At 39.8% G+C, this 17892-nt stretch overlaps 1 protein-coding gene across 1 annotated transcript in view; it reads right to left on the bottom strand.

The window, feature by feature from the left end:
- CPA6 (carboxypeptidase A6) overlaps window positions 1–17892 on the bottom strand; it is a 316507-nt gene that overhangs the window by 69348 nt on the left and 229267 nt on the right. Inside the window, exons 3-4 of the mRNA XM_077751832.1 lie at window positions 8949–9073; window positions 2078–2192 (exon numbers count right to left, since the gene is read on the bottom strand). Of these exons, the coding sequence (XP_077607958.1) occupies window positions 2078–2192; window positions 8949–9073 (240 nt within the window). The remainder of the gene's footprint in view (window positions 1–2077; window positions 2193–8948; window positions 9074–17892) is intronic.

The raw sequence follows: 17892 nt of genomic DNA, 5'->3' as shown, positions 1-17892 counted from the left end.
ATCTGGCCATGTTTAGCAACATGGATGAACTTGATGGTGTTATGCTGAGCGAAATAAGTCAGACAGAGAAGGAANAAAAAAAAAAAGAATAGTAGCTTCATGTCTTTATATTGTTCCCTTTTTAAAAACACACCTCCTACTACCATTTATCATTAATATCTTGATGGCAGAGATTTAGAGAAAACTAATCAATCTGTTCTGGGCTCTCTTTGAAGATAAAAACTTATTTCCATTTTTCCCCTAAGTACTTAAGAGGAAAAGAAGTAAATCAGCTTCATGAAAACCACCCAAACTACTTGGAAGTGTCTATTAAAGTCCCATATATTGTAATTTGCCACTGAACAGAAGATGCTAAGAAAAAAGCATTGTCTTCTGCATTTAAAGGTTATTCAAGCCATCAGAGGGCATATTATGAATAATTTTCCCAGGAACAGTGATAGATTTGCATTGATCCAGTCACACACACTTATCTGTCATCAGGAGGAGTATTTGAGATGGATGAATAAGGCACTTAGAAATATGGTTGACATTTCTGACTTAAAAGCCTTACAAGGAATAAGGAAGTCACACAGAAGTGTCCCATTGTTCCATCATGTGCAAGAGAATCTGTGCTGGAAAAGCAGATTTTGAGAAGTGTCCATATTTTCTTTCCTTTCTATTCTTATTGAAGCTAATGAGCAAGATATATAGATAGATAGATAGATATATCTATCTATATATCTTGTGTGTATATGTGTGTATGTACATATGTGTATGTACATATCTACATAGATAGATTTCTTAAATTTGACTTTTTTCTAGTGCATGTTATAGCACTTCTGTGTGCCAAGATATGTAAAACTTCCATTGCTAATTTCAAGCTTCTAAAACACATGTTGAAACAATAAACATGTGAAAATAATTTTGAAATCAAGAGGACCAAAAATTCTCCTAAGAATATAACAGGTTCTCATTAATTCTATGTCTGACATCCCTTTGCTCAATTCAGGGGAAGCACAGAAAATGTATATACTTCTTCATTTATCATCTGTCATCAACTACCTATTTGGAGGTCTCTATTTGCTTGCCACTGGGGATACAGTGTTGAATCAGAAATAAATGGTCCGTCCTGGTTGGTTCAATTGGATAAGCGTCTGACTTTGGGTCAGGTCATGACCTCACAGTTCCTGAGTTCCAGCCCCTCATTGGGCTCTGGGCTGACAATGGAGAGCCTGGAGCCTGCTCTGGAGTCTGTGTCTCCCTCTCTCTCCCCGCCCCTCTTCCATTCATGCTCTCTTTGTCTCTCAAAAAAACTAAACATTAAAAAAAAATTTTTAATGCATTTAGAAATGGCCTGTCCTCATGAAACTTGTAGCTTATGAGGAAGAGCGAGTCATTAATCAAACAATCCTACAATTATGTGTATAAAAACTATGATAGATATTCTATCCATGTGCTGTTGGTACATGTAATAAGATGAGGTTGGAGCTGGGGAGTCCTAATCCAATCTGGGAGAATAGAAATAGCCATGTTTTTGCTTGAGCTGAGATTCAAGGAGTAACTAGCTATTGTACCGTTGAACAGTAAAAGATGTGGTTGTGGAAATGAAGTTGCTATAGAATAAATAATAGGAAGAATAAATAACATGTTAAAAGGCCCTGAGGTTCCACAAATGAAGCTTGGCCTGTGGGAGGTATAAACCTGTGCAGAGGCTGTGAGGCACGCATCAAAGTTCATTACATCCTTCAACCAAATCATTGCCTTCAAACTCTGACTAGATCTATCTTCCGTGGCTTTTTAGTTAAGGTCTTCATGACTGTGATTATAGCAACATTGCCTCACTTTTCCACTGTACTTTCCATGTCCTTTGTGGGGGTGGTTTGGGTAAAGCAAATGAAATTCAAATTATTTTGCTACTTCCTTTAAAGGCTTAATTGAAGGGATGACTGAACTGAGGTGGCTAAACAATATAAGAGCTATATATATTCTTCAAATAGCCCTTGCCTCTGTCTTTATGCTTCTCTCTCAATGATTAGACCTGAATTATAGAGATGCACTTATAAAAAACAAAACAATGAAAGCTCCTTTGATTACATACTTCTTCTAAAGAGTGATAAACTTCATAATTATATCCAGAGAGGTATCTTCGATTTCTCTGGGTTCGCAAACTGCTTGCCTTTTCCAGTGTTTTCTGAAGATCTTCTATGAGGATCCTGGATTTGAAATGATAGACATGAAAACTGAATGGAAACCATATAAAAATCAGGCAATATCAAAAGAAAATTGTGCATCAGTGAAAAAGAGGATCGCAAATAATGACATTTCTAAAAATACAAAATGTTCGGAAAGTATTTTCTTTTGGGACGTAGAAACTGTTAAAATGGGTAATGAAAATGTAAAATTAAAGCAGATGGGTCTCAAATAATAATAATAACTGCCTACCATTGTTTGAGCAGCTACAGAACCGAATGTTGGGTGTAGGCATTTTCATTTATTGAATACCTACTTAGGCACTGTGGTATGTGTTTTATGTACATGAACTTAAATAACAAACCTATGAGGCAGATTTTATTCTTACTTAAATTTTACAAATGGGGAAAATGAGCCTCAAAAGGATTAAGAACTTGCCAGTATCACTCTGCTAGTGAGAACAGAGCCAGCATTTGAACTTGGAATGTGAACCTGAATTCTAGTCTTTAGACTCCAACTGCAGTGTGACACTATGGATACCAAAACAAGGCAACACAATATGAAAAGTTTTCAAAGGTTTAAAAAAATGTTTAAGTGTTTGCAAAATTGAGCTGGGGTATATTGCTTTTGCATTATTTTCAAAGTGGACAGACCTTCCAAAAATAAACAACTGTAACTTGTTTCCACTCAAGTTAAAAGCAATTCCTCACATTTATCACCAGAAAGTTTGAAGTTATGATGCTGATACATGTTTGGCAGCTCTTGATAGAACAACTATTGTTACCTTTAGAAAGGCAATATTTTCCCAGGAGTTTCAGTGAAAAAAAACTATGCCTCTTAACTGATTCTTAGATTATTTATCCTCGTCATTTTTAATTGATAAATGATTTAACATACTACTAATCACATATGAAATGCCCATTCAGAGAATTGTCAAAATAATTCTAATGGAGAATTGCTCCTACAAAAGATGTATCTTAATATTTTCTAGTCAAGTTTGCTAGTGTTTTCATCAAAGTAGGAAAATTGTCATGTAAAGTTTTTCAGTTTCCAGTTGTATGGAATCATTGTAGTTGTATATTAGCTCCTTTGATGATTAAACTCTTAGCTTCTCAGTCTCCTTTTAGAATCTCCAAGTGCCCTAAATAGAGCTACTTTTTGGGTTCCCTAGTATTTCCCTAGTCATTTAGGGCAGTGATTCTTGAATTGCATTGCTTTAAAGTCACCTGTGAGCTTTAAAAACTATGCCACACTGAGGTGTCTGGCTGGCTCATTGATCTTGGGGTCATGAGTTGGAGCCCTAGGTTGCGTGTAGAGGTTACTTAAAAATAAATAAACTTAAAAATGCCACACTGGGCCCTGCATAGACAAGAGTATCTGTGAATATGTATAAGTCCCTTTTAAAAGCTCACCTAGTGATTTTAATATATTATCAGGATCATATTTAGGCTAACAATCTGGAAATAAGTAATTTGGGCTAATTAAGTCTGGAAACTCACTGGTATCAGCCCTCTCAGTTCCATATTAAATACAAATGGAAGGAAAAAAAAAAACAAGAGGCAGAGAATATTAGAATATGGCTCACCCCGGTTTCCTTTTTCCTGCCTTGAGTGTCTGTGCTAGATATGGTCACCTGCCTGTTCTCCATATGGACTTCTTGTACTGCAAGGGCTGGGAGCCCAAAACCACTTTTTCTTGACTCTCTTGCAGCTAGGGTCTTGGGTACAAATTTGTGAACACTGCTAAGACAGGAAGTTAAGAATGAGGCAGCAGTCATCTCTTATTGTTGCCGTGACCATGTCAAGGTCGCAGAGATTTGACTCTTCAGAGGCAGTCGGGGTTGCTGTACTCAACAGTCTAGTGTCTATATTCACCAGCTTTACAGCAAGAGAGGCAGTTATTGTAACAGCAGGGAGGGCTGTAGTAGTACAGCAACAGCTTCGGGACTTCTGGACTGTTGCATGAGGGAGAAGTAAATTACATGTGATTTAATCCATTGTGTGTGGGGATTTGTTATGGGTTGAATGGTGTCCCTCTCTCCTCCAATTCATATGTTGAAGTCCTAACCCCCAGAACCACAGAATGTGACCTTATTTGGAAATAGGATTGTTGCAAATGTAATTAAACTGAGGTCACTAGGATGTACTCTAACCCAATATGACTGGTGTCCTTATAAAAAGAGGAAATTCAAGGGCACCTGGGTGGCTCAGTCAGTTATGTGGTTAAGTGTCCGACTTTGGCTCAGGTCATGATCTCATAGTTTGTGAGCTCCAGCCCCACATCATGCTCTCTGCTGTCAGCACAGAGCCTGCTTCAGATCTTCTGGCTCCCTCTCTCTGCCCCTCCCCAGGTCACACACATGCAAGCATGCACCCCCTCCCTCTCTCAGAAACTAACAAACATTAAAAAAAGAAGAAGAAGAAGAAGAAGAAATTCAGTTTGGAAACTGAAAAGTTCTGGAGGTGTAGAGTGCTGATGGTTGTATAATGTAATGTATTTAATGTTACTGAGTTGTATATTTAAAATGGTTAAAATGGTAAATTTTGTGTTGCATATATTTTACCACAATTTTTAAAAATGGGGAAAATTACTACACAAAGGCACAAGTAGAGGAAAGATATGAAGAGGCAAAGATGGCCATCTACAAACCAAGAAGAGAGGCCTGGGACAGGTCCTTCCCTCTCAGACCTCAGAAGGAACCAACTCTGCCCACACTTTGATTTCAGCTTTCCAGCCTCTGGAATCATGTGACAATAAATTTTTGCTTTTTAAGCCAGCCAGTCTGTGGCATTTGTTATGACAGCCCTAGCAAACTAATGCAGGTCTCTATTCAATAACTAGACTATACCTTCATACAGACCCTAAAAGATCAACCTGAAAATTAAAATAATTGTGGTATGGCAGGCCTAGCCTCATTTTCCTTGTCAAATAGTTGACACCAGCAGAATAATGAGAAGGAGATCCAAATGGCATTTGTAAGTGTTGTATTTTCTTGGTCCTTTATGATTGATGATTCTTCCGACCCTAGTTGCATGCACTATAATAATAATAGTGACCAGAGCTACTGAGACCTTTCAAGTGATGTCAATACTCAGTATAAAACCATGTTCCCAAAGCTGAGTGGGGTGGGTGAGTGGGGCTCAACATTTGAAATTCCACTGCCAATTTCTACAGGTATTTAACTTATAAAATGATTGAATTTTTTATGACAGAATGAATCATCTCATCTCTCATGTCACTGAGAGGGGCTGATTACCTAGGGGCCAGGAACATGGGGTCACACCATTTCTTCCTTAAAGATGACGACAGCTATATATTATGTACAGTTTTACAGAGTTAATGATAATCTTTTGAAAATACCCCAGGCTACAATAATAAAAGTCAATTAAAATGATCTCTATCTACTGCCCTGTGGAATTTAATAGACTCTTATGTGTTATTGTCTCGGGACCAACAAAATGAATAATTCTAAATGATTGTCCTCCACGAGGAGACAACTGATTTAAAACACTCATTTTTAGACTCTATTCTCTGTGACATAAAGTGTGATATTTTATTTTATATCAGTTCTGCATGACCTACATTTAAATGGCAGGAAACAGAGACTTGTTAAAATAACTGGTATATTCCTTTCTACTGAATTATAATTAATGAAGCATGTGAGTTGTTGCTGAGCACCTATAGATATAATTACCAAGCTCCTTCCTTCCAGGCATTCAGAGAATCAAAGCACACCTTCAAAGTTATAGTGATGACTAAAATGTGTTCAACATGAACAATAGTTTTATGCACAGCTGTGACTCTACCCTGTTCTAGAAGGGCAGATGAAATATCTTTCTGCAAAAAGCATATCAGTACTTTAATACGGCCGTAATTATCTTTATGGCAGGGAAGTATTTGTGTGGACCAGGGAGGAACATCGCTGTCACTTTGCACCCTGTGGCTCAGCCTTCCACAGAGACTAGGGCTTTCACCACTGACAGACAGAGTCGTGAGCCCATCCCAGGCCTTACCGACATTATCAGGGACCTTCGTGCCAGTTTTGACAGTACAACCATTTCCTAAGAAGCTGGAGTAACTGAGGTTAGTCATTTACAAACATGACTCTCAGCCCTGAAATCCTAGGTTTCCAAATGAAAGGTAGGTCCCTCCTTCTCATGTCATTCATTCACTATACTGCACTTCTCTGCTCAGATCCTGCATTGACTCTCCATCTTTCCACAACTTCCTTCTCCCTTGTGTCTGCTGGAATCCTGCTTCCACTGTAAATAAACTTCCTACTTTCTCATCTTTTCAGAGAACTCTCTCTTTTCATATTCATGTCCTAATGGAAATTGGATTCTCTTAAGGACAGATTCTTTTGTGGCTTTCTCCTTTGCCACACTACCTATCATGGGACCAGAAGGGAAGGAGGTCAGCATTCTCCTGAGCCCCCGTAGCCCCTCCCTCATCAATCTTCTAACTAACAGAAAAAGCCTTCAGCATCATGCAGTTCCTTGCTTCTTTCCTCTAACTCCTGGGTACTCTCTGATAGTACTGTCCCAGGAGCACATCTGTCTTTCCACCTCTAATCTTGTCATCAGCCAATGAGATTCAAAACTGCGATGATGACTCTCTGGTGAGTTAGTCCATCCATTCTCGACCACATCAGCCATATCCTCCACGACTAACACTTGAATCTTGGCACAGCCATGAATGTTCTACACCAGGACTCTTAATCTTAGCCCAACTTTGTCAAGATTTTCTTTTCTCCATTTCCTTGTTGCCATCAGTCATGCCATATCTTCTTTCAATATAAAGATCATTATACCTTTCTTGATTCTTCCATTTGATTACATAATTCCTCCTAGACTCTTCTCATTTTCTATCCAGATTTGACACCATAGACGAATACCTGAGATAGTGTCTCACTAAGAACCTCGACTTCCTTGCCACCCTGACCTTTCTGTGGTCTTAATCCAACAAAACCTCAGCTCTGTATGAGTGCCACCATCTCCCTTCTTTGCAACAATCACTTTGATTAGTTTTTACCCCAGTTTTTCCCTTGGTAACACTCTTCGGCTCTTTTCTTCCCTTTTAGTAGATAATTTTGCTTCTTATTCCATATAGAAAATTTGGCCCTTAGTTATGCTCTCTTTCAACTCGTTGACTCTCTTCTTTATAATCTTTTTTTTTTTTAATTTTTTTTTAATGTTTTTATTTATTTCCAGGAGAGAGAGAGAGAGACAGTGTGAGCAGGGGAGGGTCAGAGAGAGAGGGAGTCACAGACTGAAACAGGCTCCAGGCTCTGAGCTGGCAGTCAGCACAGAGCCCGACGCGGGGCTCGAACCCACGAACCGCGAGATCATGACCTAAGCGAAAGTCGGACGCTCAACCGACTAAGCCACCCAGGCGCCCCTCTTCTTTATAATCTTAACTAGACCCACATTTACCTCTTCAGTCTTACTGGATAAGGCTTCCTTTCTAGTGCTCAAACCCATTCCTCCACTGGTACATTCTATCCTGTACTATTAATGTCTCCTTCCCTACTGGTCCCCCCCTTCAGCCTACAGACATACAAAAATTTACCCCTACTCCCCCTAAAACCCCAAATTTCAAGCATTCAGTGATGTTGCATCTCCTTGTAGTCTCCTCATTCTCTGCCTCTCACCTTATTTTAACTTCTAGGAGCAGTCTTCTGCTCTGCTTCTCCATATTCTCCCCTCCAATTCACTTCTTTGTACTCTCTCTGTATTCTCTCCTGATAATCTAGTCCCCGCATGAGAGTTACCAACACAGTCTCCACTGCCAAGTCCAAGTCCAAGGCAGACATTACTGCCCCGTGTGGCATCACTGATGTTCTCCCTCCTGAAAGTCTCTCATCTCTTCTCTGACTCCTGTGACTATCTTCGATTTGCTCCATTCTTACTATTTAACTATTCCTTAAAAAAACAACCAAATATCCAAATTTATTTGAATCTATCTACTCAATCACCTAAGCCAGAAGATTTGAGGTTGTCCTCAGTTTCTTCCTTTTCCACCAACATCCAACCAAGTGGAGAGTCCAGGTGGCTTTGCCTATTAACTATTTTTTGGTAATGCTTTCCTGGTCCCACTACACTCTGGTCCTGACTCAAGGCCTCACAATCTCTTACTTGTAGTCTCCTATTGGCCCTCCACCCTCCACTTACACAGGCCCCCTTGCTTACATCCTTCAAGTGTGCAGAAGTACATACAAGATAGTCTGAGCTCCTAACCCTGTATATCAAACTTCTCATAACCTGATCTCCTCTCAACCTCTCCAGCATCATTTATTTCTACTCTCTGACCTGATTTTGTATGCCAGTAAAACACAGCTACTTCGGTTCCTTACACAGATATTATGCTGTTCTCTTTGCTTGCACTGTTCCCTCTGCCTGCAAGTCCCAAGGCTCATCCTCTGCTTAGCAGTCATCGCTCCTGCAGAAGGCTTTGTCTGCCCCTAAATTTTTTCCACTTTCTAAGCATTGCTAGGCTGCTCTCCATTCCTCACACAGAGAAGATCTTCTGCACTTACACTGAGCACCTGGTGGGAACAGTGGAATGAGATGCCAATGTTGTTCCTCCCCACCACCACCCTGCCATTACCCTAATACACTCTTCTAAGGTGAATATAACTATGTTACATTCATGTCTGTTTTCCCCAATCTGAAAAATAGTAACTAAAATGCCATTGTAGGGACTCAATACACAACCTGAATACAGCGCTCATTCAGTCAGTTTAGTACAAATGAATTAAGAAAGTGAAAAAGAATGCTTACTTGTATTGGATGTTGGCTTCCTGTAAGAAGGCTAATAGGGCTTGGGAACCATTTTTGGGAATACGGACATCAGTAACTGCTCCTTTTGAGACATAGTAGATACTGCTGGGCTGCCACAGGTCCACCTACAATGCAGAAACAACCTATAATTCATATTCAGTGCAGGTGGGGAAAGATCCATGTCACAGTGAGACACATGTCATCTTATTTACATTCAGAAACACTAGACACATTTTGGACTTATACTCAATGCTTTCATCATCAGGGTAAAACTCTAATTTGAATTTGGTCTCTAAATTATATCATATCCACATAGAATTTGATCATAATTTACAAGTAATAAAGACTAATGTACATTAAAGTCACAAGGTAAAAATTAGATAAAATAGTTTTAAGTTTGCCTTTAATATTCTTGAAAATTATTACACAAATCCTGGAATAAGATAGATATAAATTACCTTATTTATTTTACCATACAACCAGATTGTGGTAGCTTGACAACATTTGATAACTTTCAATGGAACACTCTCCAGGTACTTCTCCTTCCCCAACACATGCCTTTTACCAATTCCTACGCAGCCTTCACATGTCAGGTTGGACTTTTCAGCTAGGGTAGTCTCCTGGTCATAGTTCTTAGAGCAACTTGTGCCTCTTTCATTTTGTAATTTCATCTTATCAGAATGTAAGCTCCTTTAGGTTACCACCTCATTCCAAGTGCCTAGAATGGAGCCTTGTGCACATCAGCAACTCACTGTTGCATGTGTGTAGACCCCATGTGATAATTCACTATATATTCACCACATGTCCAGCGTTTTGCAGGAAATCAGGAGCTGTGTTTCTTTTGCTCACTGTATATGGTGTTCTCAGTGCCTTGTCTAGTGCTCCATATCTGCCAGGTAGTGCTTTACATTCGTTGATAGAATTACTGAACTCAGTTGGAAGGGAGGAGAGCTCTATCCCCTGCATAAGCCGAGAGCTACATTTTCAATTATGCACAGTTTGCTTTTACAGTCCTGTCTGCCCTCTTTGTGGGACCTTCTCTTCCTGCATTTCCAGCCTTATCTGGTCCAGGGCCTTGATTTCTGATCTGATAAGACTCAGTTATTTTATCTTCTCTTAGGTGTCAGTGTCTTCATTCTTTTTAGGGAACTCTAGAAGACCAAAAATACTTTGTGACTCAAGGAAATAGACATCTGGTGGCATAATTTAATCTTGAACAGGGCAGAGAGGCATTTGTTTTGGGGACAAAGAGTCTACCTGTTTGTCTGTGTTTTTGTTCCAAGCAGCTGACTCCTCCACTAAGCTGCAAGGGCAAATCTGACTCAGCTAACATGCTAGTCCAACAATCATCGAAGTGTGGGGCTGGAAGGGTTGCTGAGAGGTCATTTGATCCATCTGTCAGCCCCTGGGCAAGGATACATGGAGGGCTGAACAAACCTGTCCCCAACAGATGTACCCAAACCGCATCTTTTAAGTGTCCAAAAGAGAAGTCAAAAAATTCTAATTTAACTCATATCTGCGTTTAAGAAGATAGCAGATGGTTTTCTTTCTTCTTTTTTTTTAATGCTTTATTTATTTCTGAGAGAGAGAGAGACATGGCATGAGCAGGGAAGGGTCAGAGAGTGAGGGAGATACAGAATCCGAAGCAGGCTGTAGGCTCTGCACTAGCTGTCAGCACAGAGCCCGACTCGGGACTTGAATGACCTGAGCTGAAGCTGGACACCCAACCAACTGAGCCACCCAGGCGCCCCCCAGACATTTTTCTTAATCCCTTACACTGCAGCACAGTTTCAGTTTTTCTTGTTCCACTCTTCAGTAAGGAATGGCTGGTTTCTTGTCTTTGTGAGATAAAGTGCATTGGTACCTTTCACTTTATATGATAGATTTTCTAATCCTGTAATCATCTTTGGGACTTGCCTCTAAACCCATTACAGAGACAGATTTTTGATATTAAGGTTTGCTACCATCCCTTAATGCCAGTGGAGATGAGGAAAAAGTATCTGGAAGGTAGAAAGCCTTAAGAACCTGAAATACTGTGAATGGTCACCCTGGAGATTAGTTTACGTGTCATTTTTTTTTTTAGTGTACATGCTAAAATAAGACTCCTCATCCAGTAGAAGAGAGTAGCTTTCCTATAGGGAGGTTCCATGGAAGGAACATACCCCATAGCATGACCTGGAGAAGGTGTCCTAGGAAACAGGTCTAGAGGAAACAAAAATAATTTGCAAAATCAGGAATTCTACTGTTGTGAGATTAGGAAAATAAGTCAAAATGAATTATCAGCTTTTCTCCAGTAATATTTTGGGGGAAAGGGTGCTTAGATATAACATGGGTATTTAACTCTAGGTGGCAGGGACATGCCTGTAACAAGATATACGGGACAGCAATACTCATGTGAGATTTTTAAAGTTCCACCCACTTTCTAGATATTTCTAATCTTTTCAGTAATACCTCAAGGTAGGAGTTAATGGTAGATACATTTAAAGAATGAGAAGACTCATTCATAGAGGTGAAATCCATTTTCCAAGGATGCACAAATCCAAAATGGTGACACAGGATGTACCACACTCCAGTGCCCATATGTACTGAATGGGTAAGTGTCTTTGGGATCTTCTGAGAATACCCCCAGGAGAATAAGCAACACCCAACCTCCTGACTTAGTGCTTGAGGGCGTTTGGTTGGCAGGTCTCACACTCTGGTTTTTTTCTGCCAGGGGTTATTTGCCCTATAAGTTGTATGCAGGTATTTCAAATTTCAAATCAGCCCACTCTGGGCAGGTTACCATCATTTTCTTAGAGCCTTATCATAACTGGATGAATAATAAACTGTCTCTGAATGACAAAGCTGGGTGACACTTATTGATAATGACAACAAAGAATCAACCTTGTCAGGATGGCCTCAGGTTGTATGCCAACTATCATGGGTTTTTGCTGTAAATAGCCATGTGATATTGCAAGGAAAGGATGGTCCTTTATGGAAACTTCTGGCCTTGGAACCTGGTGGTTTTTCCCATGTGTTCCTTTCCTCATATGAGTACCAGCCACCTTCAGTCAGATCTATTTAAGAGGTGGAGGCGATGCCATTCTTCTCCCCACAACCACCAAGGTGGAGCCTCAGGGAGCGGGACACAGTGAAGGCCAGACCTGCCGACACCTAACCACGCCCATCCCAGCCAGAGAGCTGTTTTGTTGTTGTTATTTTTACCAGAGCCTGGGTTTGCATATTTATTGGTTTTGTCTGTGTGTTTGTGTACTTTTGTTCCCTGTGTGGTTGTCTGCTTTCTTTTTCCAGGGCTGCCTCAAGACACGAGTCAAAGTACACATGGTGGAGAGTCCCAAATACCGCTACCAGGAGGGAAACAAAATAACCAAACGCTCAACAAGAGAAACCCCCAGCAGCAGGGAAGCAGCGACCCGCAGGACTGTTTGGGGCTGTATAAACAAAGCCCGGACACTGGAACCTGGAAACCAGGTGGGGCAAGGGACACAGAACTCAGCCCACCTTGGCTTCGTCCTCAGCACAGAGAGATGGGACACAAAGGAGTGATTTGCAATGCTCAAAAATACTTATGATGAATTAAAAAGTACTATAAATGAGAAACATAATAAAATGGAGGCATCCAATGCATGGATTGAGGAGGCAGAAAGGAGAATAAGTGATTTAGAAGACACAATTACAGAAGAAGAGGAAGCTGAAAAAAAGGGAGATAAACTGAGTCAGGAACACGAAAGGAGAGTTCGAGAGCTCAGCAATACAATCAAACGGAACAATATCCGTATCATAGGAATCCCAGAAGAGGAAGAGAGAGGGAAAGGCGCTGAAGGAGTCCTTGAACAACTTATAGCAGAGATCTTCCCCAGATCTGGGGAAGGAAACAGATGTTGAAATGCAAGATGCACAGAAAACTCCCTTCAGACGTACCTTAAATCTACTTCTGCATAACATATCATAGTGAAACCAAAAAGATATAAGGACAAAGAGAGAATTCTGAAAGCAGCTAGGGAGAAAAGGGCCCTAACATACAAAGAGAAACCTATCAGAGTGGTGACAGACCTATCTACTGAAACTTGGCAGGCCAGTAAAGAATGGCAGGAAATCCGCAATGTGATGAACAGAAAAAATATGCAGCCAAGAATCCTCTATCTAGCAAGCCTGTCATTCAGAATAGAAGGAGAGATAAAAGTCTTTCCAAATCAACAAAAATTGAAAGAATCTGTCACCTCTAAACCAGCCCTACAAGAAATCCTGAGGGGGACTCTCTGTGGGTAAGGCTGCAAGGAACACAAGATACCAGAGACACCACAAGTATGAATCCTACAAAGGACACGATGACTCTAAACCCACATGTTTCAATAATAACACTGAATGTAAATGGACTAAATCCCTCAATCAAAAGACATAGGGTAGCAGAATGGATAAAAAGACAAAATCCATCTATTTGCTGTCTACAAGAAATGCATTTTAGACTGGAGGACACCTTCAGGTTGGAAGTAAGGGGATGGAGAAATATCTATCATGCTACTGGAAGTCAAAAGAAAACTGGAGTAGCTATACTTATAACAGACAAACAGGACTTTAAAGTAAAGACAGTAACAACGGATGAAGAAGGGCATTATATAATAATTGCAGGGTCTATCCATCAGGAAGAACTAACAATTATAAATGTCTACACAACAAATATGGGAGCACCTAAATACATAAAACAATCACAAACAGAAACAGTCTTATCGATAAGAACGTGCTAAAGCAGGGGACTTTAATTCTCTACTTACAGCAATGGATAGATCAACTAAGCAGAATAATCACTAAAGAAACAATGGGCTTGAATGACACATTGGACCAGATGGATCTGACAGATATATTTAGAACTCTACATCCTGAGGCCATGGAATTCACTTCCTTCTCAAGTGTGCATGGCACATTCTGCAAGATAGATCACATACAGGGACATAAAACAGCCCTCAATAAATATAAAAGAATGGAGATCATACCATGCATGCTTTCAGATCATAATGTGATGAAACTTGAATTCAATCACAGGAAGATCTGGAAAACCTCCAAAAACATGGAGGTTAAAGAACACCCTACTAAAGAACGAATGGGCCAATCAGTCAATTAGAGAAGAAATTAAAAACTATATGGAAAGAAATGAAAATGAAAATACAACAATCCAAACTCTACGGGATGCGGCAAAGGCAGTCATGAGAGGAAAGTACATTGCATTCCAGGCCTATTTCAAGAATTAGAAAAAGTGCAAGTGCAAAATCTAACAGCTCACCGAAAGGAACTAGAGGGAGAACAAGAGCACCCCAAACCCAGTAGGAGAAGAGAAATAATAAAATCAGGGCAGAAATAAACAATACAGAAACCAAAGAAACTGTTCAACAGATCAATGAAACCAAGAGTTGGTTTTTTGAAAAAAATAAACAAAATTGACAAACCCCTATCCAGGTTTCTCAAAAAGAAAAGAGACAGCACTCAAATAGACAACATCATGAATGAAAATGGACTGATTACAACCAACCCCTCAGAAATACAAGCAATTATCAGGGAATACTACGAAAAATTATATGCCAACAAATTGGACAACTTAGAAGAAACGGACAAATTTCTAAACACACACTCACTACCAAAATTCACACGGGAAGAGATAGAAAATCTGCACAGACCCATAACTAGTGAAGAAATTGAATCAGGTATCCAAAATCTCCCAAAAAATAAGAGCTCTGGGCCAGATGGCTTTCTTGGGGAATTCGACCAGACATTTAAAACAGAATTAATACCCATTCTTCTCAAACTATTCCAAAAAAAAGGATTCGAAGAAAAACTTCCCGACTCATTTTATGAAGCCAGCATCACTTTGATTCCCAAGCTAGACAGAGACCCAGCAAAAAAAGAGAACTATAGGCCAATATCCTTGATGAATACAGATTCAAAAATCCTCAACAAGATATTTGCAGATCGAATTCAACATCACATAAAAAGAATTATCCACCATGATCAAGTGGGATTTTTTCTGGGTTATAGGTCTGGTTCAATATTTGTAAATCAAGCAATGCAATACATCACATTAACAAAAGAACAGATAAAAACCATATGAATCTTTCGATAGATGCATAAAAAGCATTTGACAAAATACAACATGCCTTCCTAATAAAGACCCTGGAGAAAGTTGGCATAAAAGGAACTTACTTAAACATCATAAAAGCCATCTATGAGAAGCCCTCAGCTAACATCCTCTTCAACGGGAAAAAACTGAGAGCTTTCCCCTTGAGATCAAGAACACGACAGGGAAGTCCACTCTCACCACTGTTGTTTAACATAGTGCTGGAAGTCTTAGCATCAGCCATCAGACAACAAAAGGAAATAAAAGGCATAGGAATTGGCAAAGGAGAAGTCAAACTTTCACTTTTCGCAGACGCCATGATACTCTACGTAGAATCCCCGGCAGACTCCACCAGAAGCCTACTAGAACCGATCCATTAATTCAGCAAAGTTGCAGGATACAAAATCAACGTACAGAAATCTGTTGCATTTTTATATACCAACAATGAAGCAACAGAAAGAGATATCAAAAAACTGATCCCATTCACAATTGCACCAAAAACCATCAAATACCTAAGAATAAACCTAACCAAGGATATAAGAGATCTGTATGATGAAGACTATAGAAAACTTATGAAGGAAATTGAAGAAGACACAAAGAAATGGAAAAAATTTCCATGCTCATGGACTGGGAAAATAAATATAGTTAAATAAATATAGTTAAAATGTCATTACTACCCAAAGCAATCTACACATTCAATGCAATCCCAATCAAACTTGGCCAGCATACTTCTTAAAACTAGAACTATCCTAAAATTTGTATGGAACTACAAAAGACCCCGAATAGCCAAAGTAATATTGAAGAAGAAAACCAAAACGGGAGGCATCACCATCCCAGACTTTAGCCTCTACTACAAAGCTGTCATCAAGACAGTATGGTATTGGCACAAAAACAGACACATAGACCAATGGAATAGGATAGAGAACTCAGAATTGGACCCAAAAGTGTACAGCCAACTATTCTTTGACAAAGCAGGAAAGAATATCCAATGGAAAAAAGACAGCCTCTTTAACAGATGGTGCTGGGAGAACTGGACAGCAACATGCAGAAGAATGAAACTAGATCATTTTCTCACACCATACACAAAAATACACTCAAAATGGATAAAGGACCTGAATGTGAGACAGGAAACCATCAAAACCCTAGAGAAGAAAGCAGGAAACAGCCTCCTTGACCTCCACCACAGCAATTTCTTACTTGACACATCCCCAAAGGCGAGGGAATCAAGAGCAAAAATGAACTACTGGAACCTCATCAAGATTAAAAGCTTCTGCATGCCAAAGGAAACAATTCATAAAACTAATAGGCAACGGACGGAATGGGGAAAGATAGTAGCAAATGACATATCAGATGAAGGGCTGGTATCCAAAATCTATAAGGAACTCACAAAACACCACACCTGAAAAACAATCCAGTGAAGAAATGGACAGAAGATAAGAACAGACACTTCTCCAAAGAGGACATCCAGATGGCCAACAGACACATGAGACAATGCTCAGCATCCCTCCTCATCAGGGAAATACAAATCAAAACTCCACTGAGATACCACCTCACGCCTGTAAGAGTGGTAAAAATGAGCAAATCAGACGACTCTAGATGCTGGCGAGGGTGTGGAGAAACGGGTACCCTCCTACACTGTTGGTGGCAATGTAAACTGGTGCAGCCGCTGTGGAAAACAGTGTGGTGGTTTCTCAAAAAATGAACAATAGAACTCCCCTAGGACCCAGCAATAGCACTGCTAGGAATTTACCCAAGGGATCCAGGAGTGCTGAGGCATAGGGACACATGGACCCCAATGTTCATAGCAGCACTCTCAACAATAGCCAAAACAGGGAAAGAGCCTAAGTGTCCATCAACTGACGAATGGATCAAGAAGATGCGGTTCATCTATACAATGGAATCCTACAGGGCAATGAGAAAGAATGAAATCTGGCCATGTGTAGCAAGATGGATGGATCTTGAGGTTGTTATGCTGAGTGAAATCAGTCAGGCAGAGAAGGACAGATACCATATGTTTGCACGTTAGGAGGATTAGGAGGAACTTAACGAGGGATCATGGGGGAGAAGAATGGGATAAATAGTGGGGGAGAGGGAGGGTGGCAAACCATGACTCTTGAATGCTGAGAACAAACTGAGGGCAGATGTGGTTGGGAGGAGGGGAAGGGGGGTGATGGGCATGGAAGAGGGCACTTGTGGGGATGAGTACTGGGTGTTATATGGAAGCCAACTTGATAATAAACTACTAAAAAAAATAAAATAAAAAATAAAACAAAAAAAAGAAGAAAGTCATGGGAAGAACTTATGGTATTTGGGCTTTTGTTAGGTGATTTTATGTAGGGTTTAAGGAACTCTGATTTTTCTCTGGGTTTACTGCTATCAGAATGAAGAGAATTCCATCAAGGGATATCTTGATAATTATATCTAGAATGTGAAAGAAACATTTGAGAGTATAATTGATAAAGAAGCAGTAGTCATATTAGCCAAAAATAAATAAAATAAAATAAAATAAAATAAAAATAAAGTATAATAAAAACAACAAAACAAGAGATATTTTGTCATTTTTATGGTCTGGTCTGTGTTTAGACACGGTCTTGTTTTTTCTTTTGTCTGTGTTTAGACACGGTCTTGTTTTTATCTTATTTCATGCAGAACATAGAATGGTCTTGTCTGATGCTGGTACTCTGTAAAATGGTTAACATGAGAACACCAAGGTCTGGCTGTTAGTGTAAAGCTGGCTTCTGGCTGCCAGCAGCTGCTCCCCCCACCACCCCCCCATCTCAGGATAATCACTATTTTACTAAGTTTGTATGCTAGATGAGGGACGGGAACTCTGCATTA

This window comes from Crocuta crocuta, unplaced genomic scaffold, assembly GCF_008692635.1.
Source record: "Crocuta crocuta isolate KB4526 unplaced genomic scaffold, BGI_CrCroc_1.0 scaffold20, whole genome shotgun sequence".
In the NCBI taxonomy this organism is placed as follows: Eukaryota; Metazoa; Chordata; class Mammalia; order Carnivora; family Hyaenidae; genus Crocuta; species Crocuta crocuta.
The sequence above is the reverse complement of the archived record's forward strand: the minus strand, read 5'-3'. Positions and strand labels throughout refer to the sequence as shown.